This window comes from Eurypyga helias, unplaced genomic scaffold, assembly GCF_000690775.1.
Source record: "Eurypyga helias isolate BGI_N326 unplaced genomic scaffold, ASM69077v1 scaffold45198, whole genome shotgun sequence".
Lineage (NCBI taxonomy): Eukaryota > Metazoa > Chordata > Aves > Eurypygiformes > Eurypygidae > Eurypyga > Eurypyga helias.
In genome coordinates, this window is record NW_010265832.1 from 18,770 (window position 1) to 42,459 (window position 23,690).

The 23,690-nt window shown below is 45.5% G+C and overlaps 1 protein-coding gene across 1 annotated transcript; it reads left to right on the top strand.

Annotated features, from left to right (window-relative positions):
* Positions 1-233: 233 nt before the first annotated feature.
* ALPK1 (alpha-kinase 1) lies at positions 234-23,687 on the top strand (the record flags this gene model as incomplete). The annotated part of the gene is made up of 9 exons (XM_010156876.1): positions 234-354; positions 4,688-4,842; positions 15,493-15,691; positions 17,086-17,145; positions 18,775-18,861; positions 19,578-19,654; positions 21,272-21,367; positions 21,886-21,990; positions 22,407-23,687. Coding segments are annotated over exons 1-9 (2,181 nt in total), but the record flags the coding sequence as incomplete, so codon positions are not given.
* Positions 23,688-23,690: the final 3 nt, after the last annotated feature.

Genomic DNA, 23,690 nt, shown 5'->3' on the forward strand with positions numbered 1-23,690 from the left:
TAAAGTCCTCCGAGGCTGTCATGTATTTTCATGTATTTCCCCTATTATTTCTCCCTGCTTGAGCCTTTCAGATAATTGATGATACTTTAGTTAATCATTTTCCCCCTCCTTTGTTCGCCAGGTACCTCAGCCTTGAAGGGATCCTTTTCATTTAGAATCCGTGTCTCCTCTTAAGTAATTGATCACCGTGCACCCAGGGACACCCAATTCACAGCCGAGTGGAATCAGCCTTCATGAATAATCAAAATGCCGTGGCCACGCTGCTGCAGGAGTGCAAGCAAGCTCTGGATGCACTCCTGGCGTCAAAGGCTGACGCAGGCGAGGAAGAGGAGCGGGAATACCAGCGGTGCCAAGGTGAAGTCCCCAGGAGAGGTGGCAGGACCACAGCAGCAGCCGATGGTCCACAGCCCTGCCCTATTTTTCTTCTCCTGGCAGATGATTGTCAAGAGATGCTCGGATTTCGAGGCCATGAATAGGATGCGGGCTACAGGCAGGCAGGGAAAGAAGCCCACTTTGTTGGAGTGAATTGCTGTCAGTTCTAATTTTAGGCTTCAGTAAACATGAGGCTGTAAGGAACAGTTTAGTTTGGGAAGAACAATGCCCAAAAGTTTGCTGATGCACATAAATTTCAGTTATTAAAAAAAAAAAAAAAGAAAAAAAAAGGATGCAACTTCTGAATAAGGGCACATATTTCCTCTCCTTTCATAGGAACTGGGGGAGGGCCTTTTCTGTTTGTCAGCCTCTCCTAATATATTAAAGAGCTCATTGCCCGAATCTTTATCTTGTAAAATGTGTGTGACCTCTATAAGTGGTGTCCAAAGGAAAAAAACTTGCAATATCCCTCCTGAAAGGAGAATCCATCCCAGCTAATGGCTGGAACAAATAACCGGGAAAGGAAGCAGTATTTAGCGAAAGCTGTAATAGAAGAGTTCTTCATTTGTTTTAACGCTGGCATTACGTGCTAGAAACCAGTGTTTATTTTGGTATTGCCATGGTCCTTTGAGAGTGGCTTGTAAAAAAATAAAAGAAGAGAAAAAGAAATTATTTCTTAATTGCAGTGGAAATCCAGTTCATGTAAATCACGAAAGGATGTAAAACACTCGGTTCAGTTTTCTCTTGGCTCAGACTTTCAGAGGGCTACGTAACTTAATTGCCACAGCATTTTTATTCATAACATAAAAGCCACGTTTGAATTGCTGAACCTGTTTGATTTACACCTTTTTCGGTACAGGGTAAGGTGGTTACGTACTCCTTTCTGCAACACAGAAAAGTAACTTCAGCAAGTACGGAAGAATATAGTAAAGGATGAAGGTGAAATTTCTGGGGGGAAGAACAAAGGCATTAGCAAAAAACCCACAAAGAGTCCATTTATGTGCAGGTTTTCCTTTGCGTGACACGTCTGCAGTACTGTCCGTTTTTCAGTTTAGTGCTAATAATGTTTAGTTTTGCTTTGCATGAATGACTCGTCCATAGCGTTAATTTGATCTTTAAAATCCTTTGTTTGGCTCGGAGGGCAGAGCCGTTGAGAGTATGTTTTTCTGACCATCCTTGTTCTTGCTGGGAGGTCAGCTGCCTTTTTCTGAAGCACCTAAGTCTGTTTGCGGTGGAGGGTGGTGTATAGGTTTCTGTTATGGATACTGGAAGATTTTTCTCTTCTTTTTTTGTTTTCAACAAAGGCTACTTTGTTTCCTCATCACAAATTCTTTTAAGTTTTGCTATGGCTTCTTAGAATAGGCTCTTGAACTCTAATCAGGTAGTGCTTTTTTTCCCTCGTCCTCCTCCCTCCTTTTCTCCTATTAAATAACACAAAGTATGAGAAATAATCAGTTTAGTTCCAGATAAGGTAAATCAGTGCCCTTATAATCACTCGATTAGATATGGTCCTTCAGGTAAACTGCTTCAGGAAATGGGCGATCAGAGCCTGAAGTGATGCGCGGCCTTTTCCGAGGAGCGTGTTCCCATCAGCTGAAAGAAAAACACCCAGCAGCGGGGCAGTGACAGCGACATTAATAACTGCTGGCAACATTAATAACTGCTGGGGCTCTCTGCCGGTCTGGGGAAGGCAGGGCCTCGCAGATCGGGGGCTCTCAGCTTCAGGGTCCCTCCCAGAGCAGAGGTGGAAGGGGTTTCTTCGCCCCCCTCTCCTCTCGGGACTGCCTTTGTTTGCCCCAGCTTTCTCAGGGTGCAGGAGGAACTGAAAGCTAAAGACATGTATTGGGGGGGCCAGAGAAGGGAGAGGAGGAGTACATCCTTTTCTTGCTTTAGTTGAGGGGGTAGAATGGGTGTTAGGTGGGTCTGGATTGCTTTTTTATTTCTTTTTAGGGTAGAAATCCTTCCAATCAACTTTTGTGCCAGTTCAACCTTTGTAAATTAATGAATTTATATTGCCTGTGGTGAGAACAGCTATCTCTTACAAGAGTAGTTGTTCTTTAGTGCATCAAGTAGGAGGGGGTTTGATCAAGGATAATATGGAAAACAGGAACAAGAGGATAGCAGTGATACCTTTATGCTTTTGAGAGAATACCAGTGTCCATGTTATCCCACTGATTATTTTCATAGTTGCCGACACTGTTATTTTAAGTGAAGTAGTTAGAGAAGGAGACAGGCTGTGTAATCATCCTATTTCTCTCTAGATTCTTCCCCAAACTGTCAGTCCTATGGGATCAGATGGGGAAACGTGCTTGCTGTGACTGCCTTTCAGCCCCCCGCCCATCTTCCTTTGGAAAAGATTTTGGGAAGCTCAGTCTTCTCCCTTCTACACAGCGGGGGAAACCCTCTGTCCATCAGTTTGCATTCCTTGTGATGAGATGGGTATCCCTGCTCCTGCACTGATTTTGCAGTGAGAGGTGCGAAGGTGGGAGCACAACTTCCTCTGCCTTCCAGCTCTGCTGCTTGGTCACCTCCGCCCAGCGCGGAGGGCTGACCCCTCTGGACACTGATTCAGAAGGGCAGGGAAACGTGGCTGCATGTGAAGCTAATGGGAAGCATGTCCAGAGCTGTGGCAACAAGTGAGAAAATGTGGGTTGGAAAAAAGTGGTATTTTTTAAAGGTGACTTTTTGGGAAAAGGGCCCTAAATATCCAACTTCCTACTTTTTTGTGGGAAAAATGTGCCAGTGAACTCACTGTCATATGAGCATGAAACAGACCTTTTGTGTAGTGCATTTTCTACAGTCATACATAAAGGATTGATTAAAAAATACGTAGTAATACATTTATTGCATTGCATTGTTAAAGCAATGATGGTCTCTGAGAGTTTTTTTCTGGGGATTAATGGCCAGAAGGGGCTAGATCTGCAGCTGATGATCACCATTAACCCCATCTGGTCAATAATCCTTGTTAATCCACCTTTATTGGCCAGAGAGTCTGCCTGGCGGAGTGCTTAGCACAGCACACTCAGGCTATAGCTTCACCCCTGTTTCAAGGAAAGTTAAAATGTGGGCTGCAGCTTAAAGGGACAAATCCAAGCCTGTGATTCTAGCTGTGTGCTCCTGCTAGCAGTTGCATCCTTACTTGGGTCAGGCTGGAGATCCAACCACAGCCAATGGTTATATGGGAAGCAAAGGGCCAGCCCGGGAAGGGAGCAGGGCATGGGCCAAGCTGTGCTTTTGCCTTGCGAGCTCTGGCACATCACTGGAGGATCAGGAGACAGGCATGGGAACTTTACCCTCATCCAAAAAAAACCCTAAAACTCCTTTGTGCTTGGCCTTTCCACTTGGGAAGGAAAGCTGTGCTTTGGGTAGGGTTTGGAAACCCTGGGGTGAAAGGGGTGAGGACTGCAGCTTCCGTGAGGCCCTGTGCCTGGGTAAGAGCCTGGACCAAGGGCACCTTCTCCTCTTAACTTCTTTTTAACTGCAGGAGAAATGCAGAAGCTCAGGCTGGCTCCTCAGCTAGCGTGAATTACTTGGCTAAGCCGGCTCCAAAGATGCATCAGCTTCCAACAGGGAACCTCATAGCAAGGTTTCAGCTGGATTCTGCCACGCATCCGTGGGCACTGCCATGTTAATAGTGGTTCCCAGGCACATGGCTTAACCCATTTTTTCCTGCTATAGCAGTGAGGTCTCTTGTGCTGAGGGAAAGTGTGTTGTGTAGTCTAATGCTCATTGCTTTGAGAGCAGGCTGAGTAACTCAGGCCAACAGCTTTTTTTTTTACTGAATTATCAGTCAAATAATTATTCTCAAGAGCATATGCTTGTTCTTCATTATATCCCTTTAAATCTTTGTCTAATTGCTTTACATGGCCCGGGTTTGTCTCCCAGTTTTGGATGTGGCTTTTCAGGCTGTCTCTGCCACTGTCACAAGCAAGCTGTGAGCAAGGGGGGCAGGTCGTCTGTGCTGTTGGCCCCGTTTGCTCTACCAGGAGTCCTCCCCTCACGCAGGGGAACAGGATTCCTCCTGTTTCTCTTGGGTAGCTCTTCATGTCCAGCCAGCCGGTGTGACTCCCTGCTAAAAGCCTTTTTAATGCCTGATGGCTCCCATTTACCTGGAGGGCAGAGCAGCCAAGGGTAACGCTGAGAGGCAGCTCACCTTCCCTCCCGATGAGACTGGTGGCAAGAGCTAAGAGCTGGTAGCAACTGGGAGGAGTTGGGAGAGGGAGGGGAGGCATGCTTTTTGCAGGGTAGGTGCTCTGTCCTAAGTGTTGCGGCTGAACCTGCGGCAATATCTTTACCTGCTCTTTGACCTTTTCAGCTTTGCTTCCTGAGGACTTGAGGACCCTTCTGGAGGAGGCAAAGGAAATGAAGTGGCCCTTTGTGCCAGAGAAGTGGCAATACAAACAAGACCTCGGCCCCGAAGACAAAACAAACCTGCAAGATATGATCAGCACGAGGCTCCCTGATTTGCTGGTATGAAGTTCAACACACCTGTTGCGTACAGTGTCCTGCTGGGGTGCATGTGGGTATGCAGAGCCCTGGTAGGTAGCGTCATCTCTGGGTTCAGGGGCTCATTTTTCTGCGCGGTGGCAGCAACAGGCGAGGAACTGCTCAGCGAGCAGAGATGAGGGAGTCTGTGATGGGATGGGGCTGCTCACAGAGGCCAGAGGGCCAAAGGAGAGATGTGACTTTTATTTGTTTCAGTCCTCAGACAAGTGAGGGACCCAAAAGCTACATACAGTTTCAGATTTTTTTTTCCTTGAAGTTGTTATGAAGCAACATGTGTGAATCGGTTTCCTCTTCCTTGTGAGACAGCTCATCTCCATGTCAGCACTGCATCTTCCAAGGGAAAGAAAGTCCTGTGCTCTGCTGCCGGTGCAACCAAGCCAAGGTTGAGGAGCTCTGCCTCAGGGCTAGGCTTCTGGTCTGTTGGCTACGTAACTCGAGGAAGATGGGTGTGCAACACCATGCAAGCCTGTTTGGGTTTGTGATCTCGATGGTCTATGCAGTTTTATGTGCTCTCCCAGTGCAGGGAAGATAAAATGGGTTCAAGTGAGTGTGTCCAGGCATTTGGTTGCTGCTGTGCAAGGAAGGAAGTGCCTAGATAGTAATGACAAAGACATTGCAGAGCGGAGGGCACTGGCTCTGCCTTGTCTAGAAGGAATCCCAGAGGTATACAGGGATTGTCCATACATAGAACGTTTTGCAGAACAACCACCTTGCTTGTTGGAACGTGCGGCAATGACTTTGACTGCATTTATGCTGTTTCTGCTCATTTTCATGGTCAGCCTATGCTAGTTCAGGCACTTGCTTTGTCCATTCCTCTGCTTTCACAGGGCAGTTCTGTTTCTCTTTCCACTAAGGTGATGTTTACTTCTTCCCTGAAGAACTGGTATTATAATTAAACTGAGATCACGTGTGTTGACCTAAAGTTTAAAAACAACCCATGAATTTGGAAAGAATGCTGCGCCTTGTTTAATTCAGCTAGGAGGCAACAAGGATTACTCACTTTAGTAGGGCTTGCACAGTTCGTCACCTGCTTATCTTTTTCCAAGAAAATTACATTTTTGCTTTTCTGATTTTCTCAGAGATATGTCAGGCATGACTTGTGGCAAAGAGAGGACTCCCTTTTTAATGGTAAACATTAATATCTAGGCTAATGAGTATCCCTTTGGCAGGACAGACATAAAGTAATGATGAGGTTTTTTGTGGATTTGGGGTTTTTTTTGCTTACTGAGGTGCGTGTCTGAAGCCAACGCAGTCCCATTCCTCATGGGAAGGGGCAGTCCGGCCTGAAAATCTGGGGTTCCAGGCAGGGAGGTTTGGCCCTGCTGAAATCCCAGCTGCAAACCTGCTGTTATCTCCAAGGTGGCCAGTAGATTTCCCCTGCTTCTGAGAGACCCCTGCCCGAGGAAGGCCAGCAAGTTTTGTTTGACGATGATTATTTTGAATAGCACTGGGCGAGGAGAAGCTCAGCAAAGCCAGTGACAGGGCTGGGGGGTGTCAACCCCAGCATCCCCTCACCAGCATCCCACATTGCAGGGATCCTGTCTTTGCTTGGGGAGGGGCGGGTGGGGAGTGGCTGCTTCTTGGGTATTTATTTTCTTTTTCTCTTTGGTGTGTGTGGCCTTAGACAGAAATTTATGGCAGAGGTTGACCTCCTTTACAATCCCCGTGCAGCTCTCTAACTTTGGAGCGTTTGTCTGCTCTCTCCCAGGATAAACACCTGCAGTAAACTCCCTGAGAGACCTGGCTAGATGGGAGATTAATGTGGCTGTAATAGTGGAGCAGTGTTTGCAGCATTATGCCCTCTCCCCAGGTAGATAGATCTTTTCTGAGATGATACCAATTATTTATTGCTGAAACATCTGTTGATAACTGCAGCTGCCCTTGTTCAACAAAGCATATCATGGGGTCATAGACTATAGGGACCTAAAATCCTACCGCATGCTAGTTTTAGACTATTCATCGACACCCCCTGAAGTCCATTGGTTACCGTTGTCTTCAATGGTTCATCCTACGGTTGAAAATACTTTGTAAACGTTGTGCTGCCTTTCCCCATGTGCTTTGAAGTATTATTTCATCTTCATCGGTAATTTATATTCCAGTGCCATTGTACCATGGGAAAAAGGGAAAACCTTTTTTGTTTTCCATTTAATTGTAGATAGACTGACATTTTGACCTGTATTATTAGTATTAGTCAGGAAAAGAGATTTTTTTTTCTCCTTCATCCATTCCTCCCCCTCTTTTTTTTTCTTAAATAAAATTTCAATGCAGAGCAAAGGCTGCTTCAGTTCTTTGAATAAAAAGCTGGGGGGGAAATGAGGCTGAAGAGAAGTGATTACAGTGTGATGAGGAAAGATAAAAGTCTGAGCAACTTTTTTTTTTTTTTTTTTGCATGAGGGACAGAAGGATAATTTAATTCCCTGGAGGAAAAAAAGATAAGTCTTTGTGAATTTATTGTTCAGAAAAACCTTTAAAATTTTTCACCTCTGTTTATTTTAATTTGCCATGCTTAGAATAAGCTCATAAACCGTAATTCATTACGTTTAGAAAGTGCTTTGAGATCCGTGAATGAAAGGCACTTCATTACCATAACACACTGGTGGTGTTTGGAGGAGGCAGTGCTGGCTACCAGGGCTCACCATGAGGATGTTTTACTCTGCGAGTAGGCTGAAAAGCTCCATGAGACCAGCACAGTGACTAAGCGGATTAAGTCTTTGGCTTCAAGGGTTTGCCTTAGTGTTGCACTTTAAAACGTGGGATGCCCATTGCTGGCGGCTGCGTGCCAGTTTGACACATCAAGAAGGCAAAGCTACCTGCACCTGCAGCCTTTTAAAGTGCTCTTCGCCTTTGCTGTGGGATGCTCATTGCTTCTGCACGCTGGCTGAAGCAGTAGGAAGGCATGGCAAAACCAGTTTGGGGGGGGGCAGGAGGTAGCAGCAAACCAGGCTTTCCTTGGCCCTCTCTCGCTGCAGCCTCCGCTCAACGGGAGCCATGCTGTAGCTGGAGCAGGGCTAGGGGCAGATTTGGGAAATGTACGCAAATTTTTCTTTCTCCCCCCTGCCCCTTCTCCACTAACTGAAATTACTGAACCTCCCTAGGGATTTTAAGGCCACGGATTTTCTGTAATCCTTGAGGCAAACCAGCACTTCTGGTTTTATAAAATCTTCGTATCTTACAGAAGGTGCTGCTTTTTTTTTTTTTTTAGGCTTTTTTTCTTTTTGCTTTTCGCCTTCCAGGGATTCACCAACAAATGCAAAGGCCACCCCTGTTCAAAAAGCTCAACCAACTGTTTTCCACATTTTCCTAGCAGGTTTTAAGAGAGCCCCACCCCACGGCTGCCATCAGCTAGCCAAACCCATCCTGCAGCCCCCATCTCAGCCTGAATGCCCCTTTGGTGGGAATCTGCACTAAAGCTTGAAGGGCCATAACCAACATCCGTATCCAAAGCCAAAACTGGGGAGCACTGGGATTTTTGTTTATAACAAATCAAAGCCAAGTCAGAATTGTAACAGACAAGTATAAATAAGGTGGGTTTACTTTTTCTTCCTAAATACTCCATGCGTTGTGGGGTTCGGACTGGGGCTGCAGATCCAAAAGGGAGGTTGTCAGGGGTCACCCTTCCTGCACGTCTCCCTTATCCCAAGGGATGGAAATAGCCTTATGCTCGGTGGCCAGCCAATAGAGGGCAACATGCCCATGTACACGTAGGCTTTGATCCCACAAACCCTGGTGTGGGTTTCATTGAGGGACAACTCTATGCACACCAGTAGTTATCTCCTGGGATGATTCATGCCACCTTAATAAGTTAATTAATTTTTTGCAAGATCGGGGCCCATTTGCAAACACATGTAATGATGTGGAGCTTCAGTTAATTTTTATCATGCATATCAATAATTCCTGCATCCGGGCTCAGGCATTCAGCCATGGTCCAGGGTCTGTTGGGATAGGTGCAGTGCAGATACAAAAGGAGAAGCGCCTCAAGACTAGGGCTCCTGCAGGTCCCTCTGCACCCACTGCAGGGAGCTGTGCAGGCTGACCCCGTGCTCCCTGCCGTTGATGGGGGAGCACGGATCCTGGCCCTGCAGGCGCAAATCTCTTCGGTGTCAATAGGAATATTGAAAAGAGTAGAAAATAAGGCCCTGCAGCCCTTACATGGGCCTTGGCTAATTACGTGCTGATGGATTGCCGTTAGGGAAACCATTCTGAGGGACGTACCCGAACTACCCTTAGGTGTGTGTGCGGCACTTAAGACCTGGGAGCCTTCGAAAAATAGCTAAAGAGGGGACTGAGGATTTAGTTTTCTCCTCCTTCTAACTGTTGGTGTGGTAACAGGAGAATTAAGCCCTAAATTGTAGCCCTGGGATCTTGGTTGTTCAGGCTGACCTTTTGCTACCTGCCTCATAAGAGCTCTTCTTGGGTGATCCCAGCGAAACGGAGGGTGTCGTAAGGGAGAGCTGTGGCTGCTGACTGAATTCAGCCTGAGAGGGAATCCGTGGCACAACAGCCTCCCTTACGCTGTGAGATCTCTGAGCCCTTGTAAATGGGAAGTGTCAGAGATCACGTGCAGGCAGGAGAGCTTCAGCTGTCCAAGGTGACCACACTGATGCTGCCAGCGTGTAGTGCTGCACAGCACTCTGTCTTCTGCTGCCTTTGTGGGAAAATTACAGCAGAATTTATGTGGAGCATCAAATAAAAACGTCGGATCCTGGGTACCTGTAGGGCTGTCAGTTCACTTTGTTCATGGGTAGGATTACTTCTTCTCAGGTGCAGCTTCATGGAGTGTTTACTCCCTGGGAAAGACTTGAAATGTTGCATTATTGAGATTGCTATGCTGTGTTTTCCTTCCAAATTAAACTGCTCAAATGGATTGATGTTTTGAGGACACAGAGTTACCTAAGAGACCCTTGTATTTTTAGGTGATTATAATGGTCTCGATGCTGCCCTTCTTGGCAGAGTTCTATCACTGGCAGCTAGCTTTTTTTAAGCATTAAAATATCCCCTTCAACATAGTATTTTAATGTACCACAGGGAATCACCATAATAGGTTATAAATGGTCTAGAGCTTGAGCACAGCAGGACAAACCAGGGCCTCAAAGTGATTGTTGCACCTATCCGAGTCCAGAGGAGGGCCACGAAGATGATCAGAGGGCTGGAGCACCTCTCCTATGACGAAAGGCTGCGAGAACTGGGCTTGTTCAGCCTGGAGAAGAGGAGGCTCCGAGGAGACCTCATTGCAGCTTTCCAATATCTGAAGGGGGCCTACAAGGGTACTGGGAGAGGACTTTTTACAAGAGCCTGTAGTGATAGGACAAGGGGTAATGGGTATAAATTGAAATCAGGGAGGTTTAGATTAGATGTCAGGAAGAAATTCTTCACAGAGAGGGTGGTGAAGCACTGGAACAGGTTGCCCAGAGATGTTGTGGATGCCCCATCCGTGGATGTCTTCAAGGCCAGGCTGGATGTGGCTTTGAGCAACCTGGTCTAGTGCAAGGTGTCCCTGCCCATGGCAGGGGGGGAACTAGATGATCTTTAAGGTCCCTTCCAACCCAAACCATTCTGTGATTCTATGATTCTATGATTCTGTGATCCTTGGCAGTAATTAAGAACAGGAAGTCCTGCAGATGACTGGGGTCCCTCAGGCCCCTGCTGCCTTGTCAGATACATGAGGTCCTCAGGAACTCTTCCTCGAGCAGCTTCCGCACCACTTGAAAGGGTTCCACTTCTGTCTTCACCCCAAAATGCTGCTGTTCAGGAGCCTGAGCCGCCCACAGCTTTCCTCCCTCCTCAGACAGCTCAAGTTCATTACGCAGCTGCTTCTGCCGCTCGCCCCCCTGGGTAGGTGCACTCCCTTCATTACGGCTACCCAGCACGAGAGCTACGAGCCAACAGCAGCTTGATCAGGGATGGTGCCTTCTCCGTTCTGTGTTGATGGGCTGTGGAGCCCCTCTCCATCTGGAGCTGGTCCTGCCAACGGGAGTCTCCCGGCACCAGTCTGCTAGACCTCTGCTTCCTGCAAACAGCAGTCGCCCTCAGATAGAGAGCAGAAGCCGAGAGCAGCACGTGGGACATGCCAATAGCAGTAAAATGAAATCAGTGGCAAGTTAAATTGCAAAATAAAGGAGGCTTTTGAGAAAAGCAGGGGCGATTCTCGCTCTAGTATTTTCTCAGTTGGTGAAGCAAGATGTGGTCAGTTGTAAAAAACTGACCCGTTCTGTGGTGTTTTGAGCTGCCAATAATGGACCTAATGCTGCTCCTATTGAATAAATACCCAACTCTCCATTGCCTTCAGGATGAATAACTTGAGCTAATTAACAGCTTCAGAAGCTCAAGCCATTAAAGAGGGTTCTCCGCTGCCATGAGCAGAGAGGAAAGTATCCGGGAGCTTCTTATTCCTCAGTCTGCAACTATTTACTCCGTGACTTGACTGTCCCCTTTTTCAAGCATATCCGTCTGCACCTCATGGCCATGCTTTCTTCTGCCCATCACAGAGGTGGTGGGAGGCTTAATTCCTTGTTATTTGCTGAGTGGGCTCTGATTGCCAGCTGAAAGGCAGAGATTGATAGAGAAGTCCCGTGTGGTGACAGCAGCTTTGGTCTCTTGGAAAGACAGGCTTTGCTAACGGCGCGTGGGGTAAAAGGGTGAAAGACTTCAGCCAAATCCATTGGTGTTGTGACTCTGTGTTTAATCTGACAGGGGACGAATGTAGGGGGAAAGAAAACTGGGCAATTTGTTAGGGTTCAGTGAAGTGCTAACTAGGAACAGCTCTTGGGAGAGAACTGAAGCACCTGGAAGTACATGCCACCGAAACTCCTGCCCTGTGCACAGAATTAGAAATTCTTTGTTGACTGCTCTTGGTTTTGGTTTGGTTTTTAAGATTTTAAACCGCAACTGCAGTTACAAATGAAACAAAGACTGAAATAGTCTGGGACAAATTGGGTACAAGGAAACACAGAAATCCAAAGCATTTGCAAAACTGTGGGGACACCATGAAAATGAAATGATTCCTGCCCCTGCTTTCTAAGCTTGCCACTTGCAGAGGCGCTTTTCCAAAGGCAACCCTCCCAAGCCCACAGGCTGGGATGGGGGGTTGCCTCCAGGATCCTCGCTTTATAAAGAGGGCAGAGAGAGTGGATTAAATCAAGATTTCATTTATTTGGGCTTGTAATTCCTCTTACATCAGCTGCCACATAAAGATTTTCCCCTATTTTCTTCCCCTCCTCCTCATCCTCATTTACTATGCACCAATAATTTCCCTTTGACGCTTTCCTGCCAGTCCTAGTGCCAGATGGCCCCGGTTCTGAGCTTCTCCCCTCTCTTGGGAGCGGCCCCCATTGTCAATGCAAAGGAGGCGTCGTGGCTTTGAACCCAAGCTGGGACCCAAACTTCAGCCCCGGCGTGAGGAGGAGCTAACCCCCTAATGCAGGAAACCATGCAAACAGCACACCCTCCCACTCATCGCCATTAAGGAAAGAAACCCTTCACTAAAGGCTGTTTTGCATTTTCCCCAATGGTCCATGTATAGAAATCTGGCGCAAATTTAATTCTCTCACCACCTGATTCCACTTCCCAGCCGCAAGGTTCCTTTTGTGTCATAAACTCAATTAGACATATGCATTTCACATCACGGACACAGATGTGAAAACAAAGTGCGCACGTACCTCGCTCTTTCTCTCTCTTTCTCTCTCTGTCGATGCGCCTGTGTCGGCTTTAAAGCGATAAAGGCAGTGAGTAAATCTGTTTAGGGCGCCAGCCCGCAATGCAGAACAAAGTGTCCGGCTGCGGCGAGCGGTGCCGAGCTTCTGATGGTGTTGGGGTAGGCTGTGGCATCTTGGAAGTCAATAGGGTTTCCCTGGGTCTGGGCCGGATGACAGGGAGCCGGTCCCCGTTTCATTTCAGAGTGGTGTGGGGAGGGTCTCTGTGCATGGTTTGGGTGCGTGCCCAGCGCGCTGGTGCATTAGCTGTAGGTGCTGAGGAATTTTGCAGCCACACGAGTTGGCAGGGAATGAAAGGAGCGGGTATTAATTTCTTGGTGTACTGCTTGGAACAGGGGGGCCGTAATTGCAAAGACTGACATCGAACCGTGTTTCTGTGTGCCACACAGCATGCAACCCTGCCTTTTAAAAAAAAAAAAATAGCCGAGTTTCTCCCCCTGGTTTGACTTTTCTACATTTTGTGTCCATTCGGGTTTGGAGAGGGACACAAGAGGTTTCGGCATTGAGCGGAGAGTTAAATTATGCAGCTGCAAGACTGCCAAGCCCTTCAGAATAGGATGCTTCGTTTAGATTTTCCACAATGCTATTGAAGTGCTTATTTTCCTCCTGAAGAGACACAAACAGATGCAAACTTCTGTAAACACTTTAGAAATGAATTCAGTGAGTTTGGCCTCTCAGCAGTGCTCAATAGCTGACAGAAAAATGTCTAATTAGTGCAAGTGGAAATAATAGGGCCACTTGGATTCCTTCCATCCTCCTCCAAGTCTACTTTTCCTAGGAACTCAAAGGCCCTTTTGTTTGGTAGGTCACCCTCTCTCAGGCTTTTGTGCTCCAATCTATTAAAGGAAGAAGGGGAGGAAAAAAAATAGATTAGGCGATGCTCTGTGCTTAAATATATGGCCTGTTGATGAGCATTTCGAATGGCTGGTTTGCAGTGTCAGTTTACAGGTGCTTGGAGAGGGGGATTCCTCCATTGTTGCTCGTCATAAGCGGAGTTGTGCTGTGCCCGGCTCCAGGAATCCTTTTCAAGTGCCATCCTCTTAGAAAATCCAACTTGGGCTCAGGGGGAAAAAAAAAAAGAAAAGGGGAAATCTGTACAAATCCGCCTGGCTGAAGCGCAAACACGCTAGCAAATGCTTGCAACAGATTGGTGCTGCGAGCCGGCCTTCGTGCCCTGTGCTGTAGGCCCTTCTCCAAACGGTTTGACACGGGCTTTCTCCTGCACACCACAAACGGTGGTTACGCTGCTCAAAATCAAGAGCGAGTCTTCTTGTCAGGTGGTGGGGCTCTGAGCTAAAAGCAGAGACAATAAAAATGAGGCTGGAAGAGAGACCACGAGGCCTGAGCGGTGTCTAACGCCGTTTGTGTGTATTGCTGGGTCTCTGGCTCTGCTTGTGTGTTTGCACAAGGAAGGCAAGGGGAGGAGGCTGGTGCTGAGGCAAAAATGGCAGATAGCTGCCAAACTTGATGTTTTTAGTGGGGATTTGGACAAAGTTTTCCTGGCAGTCTCTCATCCTCTGATGATGCGGTACAGCCTGATCCTCCCTCCCCTGTGTTGGTTCTGCTCTGTCAGGAGTGGAGTCACTCGCTGACATAAATGAGATGACAAACGCATCCTTTTTCTGAAGAAGCTTTGTATGGTTTAAGGTGGTTTCCGTTTTTTCTTTCCTCTTGTGACTGACCACACTGCAAAGCAGTACTCGACCATCACTAGCTCCCAGGTGTTCGAGCCAGGCTGAACTGCAGAAAGCCAGGCTCCTGTGAGGCTGCTCAGTGGCTGGTGGCCGTGAAGACGAGACAGGCTGGGGCCACGAGGCTCCACTGCTGAAGCGATGGGTCTTTCCTTACAGCTGATGGCTGTATTCCAGGCAGATGTTTCAGTGAAACAATGGCTGGAGGCCATCCTGCCCATCCTGCATGACAAACCTGTAAAAAGGGGATTGCTTAGATGTCAGCGTGTGGAGCACCTCCTTGCTTCACTGGGCAGGACTACCAACCCCTGCCCCACCATGGGAAGGGGTTGGTTTTTGGTAGATGTCACCATATCCATGTGGACTTCTGCAACTGCAGCAAGGCTGTGTGCCTCCTTCATGGCTGGCTTTGCCGGCCTCCTGTCCTCATAACAGCATGCTATCTCAGGAGCTCCGGCTGATGTCTCACATTGATGTGATGGCTCAACCACTCTGGGAATCCGAGAGAGTTCATACAGACTTAGTTGTCATTAAAGGTGACCTGCAGGGGAAAAACATCACACTCCTGGCCTGTTTGACTGTTTGTGGTACACAAAGGTGCTCCATCTGGGACAGTGGCCATAGTGACCATTTCCAGTCTCCAGACTCATGTCCCCCTTTTAAACTAATTGTTATTAGTGCTAGTAATCTGTTGGGCATGATTAAAATTCATTAACAGACCACCAAATTATATGGTTCCAACTATTAAACAACAATTAGAAAGTAAAAAAAAAAATCATCAGGAATTATATCTGCGGCTCAAACAAAACAAACAGCTGGAACCTTCCTGTCTTAAAAATGAAATTATGATCAGGAATAGTCAGAATTATAGGTTATAATACATCCTATCTGATCACTGCCACAAAGACTTTCTCCATTACATAGGTACCTAGGAACATAAAGATTATAAAGTGAGTAGAAATTATTAGAAATTTTTGAAATTTTTAATTGCTAGTGAGTATTTGCTTCTCGTAATGTTCAGTACTTCGCTTGCTGTAAGGTGTAGCCACCTTAGCTGAGGATAGCTGCAGATATCCCATCTGTTTAAAACAGAACGTAGGCAGAACCCTTAGGCAGAGGGTTACGAAGGCGGAATATTTTCTGCAGACAGTTCACCGAGCCTTTGCGAGGTGACTTTCCCCAAGGCTGCCCCATGGCACTGGTGTTCTTTTCAGGTGTATCTGAAAGCCTCCATCATGGTCAAAGACTTCGTAACGGCAACTGCTATTGTGTTCCTGATTGACCGGTTCCTGTATTGGATTGATGCCTCCAGCAAACTTCTTCAGATTGCCAAAGGTTTGCACAGGCTGCAGCCCACCACGCCGATCGGTCCTCAGGTGCTCATCCGCCAGGCTCGCCTCTCCGTCAACAGAGGTACCTCTCCGTTTTCTCGGCTCAAGCCCAATTAGGAACCACTTGACTTTGAAGAAGACACTTTGTCCCTTGCTGGGGATGACATGCTTATGGCCCCAGTGCCATCTTTGCAAACGCACAGCCCACTCCCAGCCCCCTTGAGCCCTCGCAGCTCCTCTCACTAGCACAAAAGGGCTGGTATAAAGGGTTTCAGAGCCAAAAGCAGGAGAGAAAATTGTGAAAGGGTGTGGAAAATACTAATTGGAGCTTTTGTTCCTTAACAAATCTTCCCTGCTGGTTTCAAACAGGGATATCTGAATTGCTATATTTCGGACCAAGAGCCTTTAAAAAGTAAATTAGAATCCCAGTATTTTCTCCACACTGTCCCAGCTGCTTTTTTTTTTTTTCCAGTGGGACCACTTGGCTATGCAAGCCACACAGCCTCGAGGATAAACTGATTTTAAAAAAAAAACCAAAATCCATCATTCTGTAAGGTGGGCAACACCTGAAGGATTTTTAGTGTATCTTCCCACTGTCCCACTGGGGAGAAGAAAAGAAAGCCAGACAAACCTCCTCTGAAATACCCAACTGAGGAACATTTTATCTGCAGGAAAAAGAACTAGACGTTCCCTGCATAGCCATTTTTATTTGTGGCTGTGGTCTGCTCATGCTCTCATTGCCATGGCATCTGGGTACCGGCACACTCCAATTGATGGGCTCATTCAGCCAACACTTAACCCTGTTTCACTAGCTGGAGCAGCCTTTTTGAGTTCAATTGGACAATTGAGACAAAAAGCATGGTTCAGCATGAATCAAGCTGATCAGATGAGACCTTAAGGCGTCTCCTGCAGCCCATCGAGATTGTCACAGGCGACTCCGACCATGCGACAAAACCCCGGAGCTGGAGCCGTATGACGGGGTGGGGGGCTGAAAGGAAGAATCCCCACTTTGTGTTGCATGCTGCATCCCTTCTGCATATTCTGTGCTTAAGATGTTCTGTAAAAGCTGGGTAGAGAGTGACAGGGAGGCAGCATAGCCTGCGGATACCCTTTCTGGGGTGGGACCTCAACTCAGCTGACTTTGGGCTGCATGTGCGGAGCTTCCCCTCAAGGTCAACTCTCCAGTGAGACCAAAATGGGTTTCCAAAACCCGTGTTTCCTTGGGACAGGTGCCTCATCAGCGTCTTCTGCACTATTTGCTGTAGATGTGAAATGGCCTGGGTCAGACACTCCTGAGCACGAGGCAGCATCTGCAGCACATACTTAATTGGAAAGTTTAGTCTAAGTGTGGACACACTGGCAGTGCTGGGAAGAAGAGTTCGATTTGCAGGGGCTTTCACTGATGAACATTTTTGTTCACTTCATGCCACATGATACATTTTAATATTTGTTTTCTATCTTTTTATTTTTAATCAGGTAAACTTCTAAAGGCTGAGTATATCCTAAGCAGCCTTATTAATGACAACGGAGCAACAGGTACATAGGTATTTCTTTTCCAATGTCAGAGTTGCTATTTTGGTGGGATTTTAGATAATAATTTTAACAGTCACACAAGATTCAAATACAGCCAATCTGACCTCAGTAACGGCTCCTTACATCACATTTCTCTTTTCTTCACCATTCTTTGCTAAAATGTGGAAACTACAACTTTGTTTTGAAATTTCCATAATTCATCCTTGTATAACTTCACTTGGGTAGGAAAATAAACTGGTTTGAAAGCCTTCCTTCTCTGCCCAGAGAATTTTAAAATATGGTTCAATTTCAAGCAATTGACTGATCTAGAAAACTAAGACAAATCCTTCTCCCCCAAAAAATCCAGATTGTTAGGCTAATGCTTATCCTCCAAATTCACACTGATCCTACGAACTAAAGGAATACTTTATTTTAGACCTGTAGCAGACCGCAGTGCAATTATTTAGTATTTTTGGGGGTTAAGAAAAAAAGAAAGTGAGTCCAGGTTCTTACAGCACTTTCTTCTATTACTGGATAGATGTGCAAAACTATAAAGACGGGACCATTCCTTAATGCATGATGATGTTTGTAGAAATTCCTTTGTTCTTTCCCTTTCTGACAAACAACTATACTGCTGGCCATGTGCCTTGTTTCAGTTCTGAAGGGGTGTGCAGTATTTCTAATGGTAAGAATTCATTAATTTTGGCAGACATCCGAAATTATCATTTAGTTACAGGCTTTATACAATATATTTTAGGGTTCTATATCTGTTTTCCATTTTCATATCCTTAAGGTTTATTTAGTCAAAACATTCAGGTTTCTCTACAGCCATGAAACAGAATATTTAAGAAACCTGTTCTGGGTTTTGTTGGTTTATGAAACAGGTTCTTATACTAGAAGGGCCTTCATGCAAGAGGGCTTTAAACAAAATACCTGCTATCACTGTTAAAGTAGAACTTGCTATGCAAAACACTGCATTTCATCTCTTTTAGGATTATGCTTTTCTTTCAAGATTATTTTTGTAATCTTCAGTGATAATACTTGTTTGTTTAACATTGAAGAGGTGTTGTTGAACAGATGCTTCATGCTGAGAATTGCAGTGAAATGTTCACAATCCTTAGGAAAGCTTAATTCATATTCTGTGCTGAAGTCCAATATAGACTTGATAATGACTTTGTGTAACTAATCATACTGTGTTAACATGAAAACTTTTGGTTTAATCTTCATTAGATACTGATACCTGAAAAGAAAGCATGTTTTGCCAATGGTTAAAAGTATTTTGCTCCACTGTATATACTGGCGACAACAAAGATACCCCATATTGATCCTTTTGACTGGTTTTTAGTGGAACTCTGTACGATGTTTATATGCAAAAACTTTTTGTTACTTCGTAGGAGAGGGGTACCTTTCCCTTTTTAGATTGGTTTTGTGCTCTGTGTAGCTATCACTCAAGCTACATGCCCATATACCTGTCTATTTGTATTCCTTAACACACCGTCCCTTTGCCATCTATCTGACTACAGTCCTGACTCAAACCAGCTGAATTCAATGCGGGGAATCCGGGCAATTTACTGGGGTTTAGGTAACCCTCAGAGACTTAAAATGATGGCAACATTTTTCATTCTCTACTGAGTTTTTCCACTCTTTCTGCAGGTACCTGGCGATACGCTAAGGAAAGTGATAGGATTCTTGTTCAGTCAGTCTGCTTACAAATCAGAGGACAGATTCTGCAAAAGCTTGGTAAAGCATTTTTCTATAAACAGCTGCTCAGGGTTTTCCCTTCTTTTCTTTTTTTTTCTTGGCAGTCCAGCTTTAAAGTGGTTCATTTGGCATAAGTCAGATTTTAGCTTGTGTAGAACACCTGCCTGATGCCCGTAACGCATCTGCAGAAGATGAGTTGTACACCCGTCTGCAGCAAGAACCTAGAGCCATGCACCAAGCAAACACATTTTAGAAATTACCATTTTATTACTAATCTTACCAGAAGTCAAGGAGCATTCTGAAATGTTGTTCCCTTTTCCCTGTGCTACTCCACGTTTGCTAACTCTTTTCCCAAATTTGCTCGTCCCAAAGGCATGAGGTAGCTTATCAGGGGTACATCACAGCAATTTCCTCTCTCAAGACAAGAAAATCCCTAATTTTCAGCATGATGGACTGTATTCTGTATTCAGGGCTTGGTACTTGAGACCAACAGACTTAATCTTGTGCTTTTGATGGGATCTTTCATCTCCCATGACTGTTGAGCTGAACTCTTTTATGAGCATAAAACGTGTGTTTATGCACAGCCAAAAGCTAAAGGAAACTTAATAAATGTTCAGTGTCACCGAAGACAAAAAATGCTGCGGTATGGTTTTGTACTGTCTGAGGGCTCCTGACTCAAGGAGGTGTAACATAAACTACTGAAAGCCATCTGTAGGAGTAATCTGGTCAGTGACTATTTTTGTGATTTATTTCAGGGATGTGGTATGAGGCAGCAGAGTTGATTTGGGCTTCAGTTGTGGGATATTTCAAGCTTCCTCAACCAGATAAAAAGGTAGTATTTCCTTTTCACTCTGCATATCCTTGCCAATCTAACAATCCTTCCAGATTAGCTTTTGTTTACCTCAGGAAAGTCTTTTGGTAATGATGTTTCAGTTATGAACCTCAGACATGGTTAACACGCAGGACAAAAATTCTAGCCAAAGCCTGTGTTGCACATTGTTTCCGCATGCATACACAGACTTACGGACACCTTTTTCCTGCAGGGGAATGAAAGCACTAGTTCTCATTAAGCAGAATCATCTGAAGTGAACCATCACCTAGGATGTCACAGGTGCCTTTGACAAGGACAGACTAATCCCAGAATGCAGCCATAGCTTTTATTTGTTTATGAGGACTAAAGCTAACTATTTTTTCCCTAGTAACCAAGCATGTCTGTTTGCTGAGCTGCACTACACTCTCTGTGGTGGATGATGGATATTCCCCGGCACTGTGGGATCTGAGCACCTTGCCACAGCTACTGTATCTGTCTTTAACACCTTTGTGAGACTTGGCCCCACTAATCTTCCCACTCTAGATGAAGCAACAGTCACACCATGTGTCCGTAGCTAAACAGGAATGTGAACCTAATCTTGCAAGTCCTAGGGTGATGCTTTAATAAGTTTTGTAATTATACCCCAGCATAAGATACACCACAAAACCAGACCTTGTCACCTCTCCTTTGCCATACCTTAAAGCTTGACCTCAAGCTCAGAACATTTCTATGGGAGCAAAGATGTGTACAGAATTTGGCGGAAAGCATACAGGTACTTCCTGGTGTTCTTAACTGTTTAGCTGGGCAGGCCCTTAGCTAGCACCTACAGATCAAATCTTCTAGGGTGAGACAATTAGCAAGTTCATAGGTCTCTACGTTACATGTTCATGTCATTTTTTAATTGGTTCTGCAGAACCAATTACAAATTAACAAAAACCCCCAATTCTATCAACACCAAGAACTCGACTTTTGTCCAATTCTGTTTATTTGGTTTTTAAACAGTGCAGTAAGCTAGAGAAGTGTGTTTAAAAAAAGATGCTTCTTTTCTTAGGCTATGTGTGATGAGCATTTATTACTTCTATCATCTCTATAGACATCTTCACCTGCAGTGTTAGAAAGTCAGGGATCAACTGGACAGTTCTTAAACATATTTTTTGTCTTTCTGTGATCTTTTCTGAAAAACAAAGCTAACACAGATTGAGTCTTTTTTTCAAATATGATTAGCCAAGGGCTTAATGCCGCTTTTGGTGATATCAGAAGACTTCACTTTCATTGTTACAAACAGCTCCTTGGGAAAATGCAAGGCTGTTCATGTTGAAACCTAGAGCTAGTGGTTAGAGGGAGAGCTGCCACTCATGGAAACTCATATGTATTCACCAGGCTACACTTTCTGCAAGCTAAAATTAATAAAACCCTACCAAGATGACATCTCTCAATTTCTTAGCAGTGCTTCTTTTTGGATCTTGTTTGTTTGGTTTGGTGTTTTTGTTGGTGGTTGGTTTTTATTTTGGGTTTGGGTTTTTTTTTTTTTCCCCTGGTATGTTCTACACAGAACCTCCTTTATTGAGAGTAGTAAAATTCAAAATACAAGGGGAAAAAACCCCAAAATCTATGACAATATTTCCATTTCTCTTTCAGGGAATTGCTACTTCCTTGGGTATTATGGCAGACATCTTTGCTTCCATGAATGAGAAGGATTATATTCGATTTAAAGCCAATGCTGAGATTGACCTCGTAAGACTTGGTTTGCTATTTGTGTGTGTAGATTCTTCAGGCAGTTTGTATGTTGTTGTCCCACATTCACTGAAATTTTCTTCTCCCTCCGGTTCCTCTCCTGTGCTGAGAGGGCTGAAGAAATGTCCATTGCTCCCAGTTAAAAAGCTCATTAGCACCTGGACAGAAGAATACCTTGCTTCAGGAACAGAAAACATGAAGAGTAGTTTCAGAGTGTGCATGTCTGTTTCTATGTAATAGATAGAATATTTATAGGTCCCAAAAGTGATATATCAATGGTAGACCTGAGCAAAAAGGCCCCTGCAGAAACAGGCCTGGCTGTTGCTGTTTAAGATATGATGTGCCGCTCCATCAAGACCCAAAGGTCTCAGAGAGCTCAAGAAACCTACAACAGACCAGAAACAAATCCCAAGCTGCCTTGCTTCAATCTAACAGGGTTGCATACCAGGTAAATTAATCTCTTTAGAAAGAAAACATTTGAGATGAGGTTTCCCCTCTTGTTTTTTTCATTTCACTAGAGCCTTCTCCGAGAGTGTGATCATCGCTTATTATCAGCTGCTGAGGCCTGCAAACTAGCAGCAGCCTACAGCCAGTACACCCCGCTGTTTGTCCTCACAGCTGTGGTAAGTATCAGTCTGCATTCTGAAAGTGTTATTTGTACAGGAGAAGAGGCTATTAAATTTGGCTCTAATTTGGCTTTCAAACATTGCGTCATACAGGGTATTGTGTCTGTGTTGTGGGTATGATGCTACATGTTGCTCTGAACTCCAGCCAGAAGCTAAGCAGATGGGCGGAAAGCAGTATCTGTCCACAGAGTGAGGATGAGCTTTCAAGCCCATCTGGGAATGCTGCTTCTGCTATAACTGCAGTTGTATTTCAAAGGAAAAAGGGCAAGATTATTTCCTTCAGGAAACACTGCAGCAGGTGGTTAGAGCTCATGTTTGCTTCATATAGTATAAGGGAAAGAAACATACTTTTCCCTCCCTTTGACTGAGGTCCAGGTTTTTAATTCCTTCATTCTTCTTTCGTCCCCTCCCAGAACATCCGCGGGGTGTGTTTGCTGTCCTATAGTCACTCCAGGGACTGTCCCCCAGAAAAGAGAAAGTTCTACTTGTCCGAAGCCAAAGAATCCTTTGAGATCGGCCTCCTCACCAAGAATGATAAGAGTCCCATCAACAGCAAGCAGGAGCTCCATAGTTTTATTAAAGCTGCTTTCTGCCTCACAACCGTGCATCGATGGCTCTATGGGGAGAGTGAGAAACTCTGTGCAGTGAGTCAACTATGCAAAGAAGCCCTGGGAAAACTGCATTCATACAGCACTTCTTTTACAGAGGATGAGGAGAAAGGAATGCTTGCCAAAGAGATCATGTCCCTGATTACATCCGTGAAGAAGCACCTGCAAGTGGAAGGCTTCCCTAATTCCGATGATAGGTCTTATGTTCCAGACAGTTATAAAGGCACAGTGGAAAAACCTATCCTGCAAGGGAAAGCCAACTTTGAGAAAATCCTTGGCGTGCATTCTCAGCATCATCTGTCAGTGTGTGAAGTGTTTGAAAATACTTGCAGGCTTCATAAAACCGCACCAGGAGAAACCCAAGTGGGAGCTTGTATCACAGCCTTAAGAACAGAAACCAAAAACATAGACACTGTGTGTACTACTGAAGACATAGTGCACCGAAGGAAAGACGCTGCGAAAATGCTGAGTTCACCAACAGCAGGAAGTAGCTCAGAGAGACTCGGCGGCCGAAGAAATAAAGGCATTGACTCTGATGTGATGAAAATTTCCTTTGATGAAGAGATCGAGCCATTAGAAAGAGAAATAAATGATGAAAACAGTGTTTTCAGCAGATGGCAAAACAGGAGTCAAAGCACTACTTCAGAGAGCTCTTGGTGCAAGCTGTCAAAATCAAGTTACTCTTCCAGCTGGGAGGAACTAAACTGCAGTAGCAGCAAAGAGCCTCCCAGGGGAGGGCAGCAGCAAGAAAAGGGCTCAGCGGAGGAGCAGTGTTGCACAACAGAATCTGATGAAAACGGTCAAGCTGCATATTTGCATTCATTGTCTCCCAGAGCCTTGCATCCTTGTCCTCGAGGGCCTCTACGTAGCTGTCGGGGACCTCCTCGGCCTTCCTCAGCAGCGGATGCACCTCGAGCTGGGAGGCTGGCAGAGAAGGCGTCTCCTCGTGGAGAAGAGCTGTGGGAAGGAAGACACCGTGGAAAGAGCCCTTCAGAAAAGAAGGCAGGCGAAGTGAACAACGCGGCTCCTTCCCTCTCCGCCCCGTGCTCTGTTCCTACCGGCCCGGAGGAGGAGGAGGAGGAGGAGAAG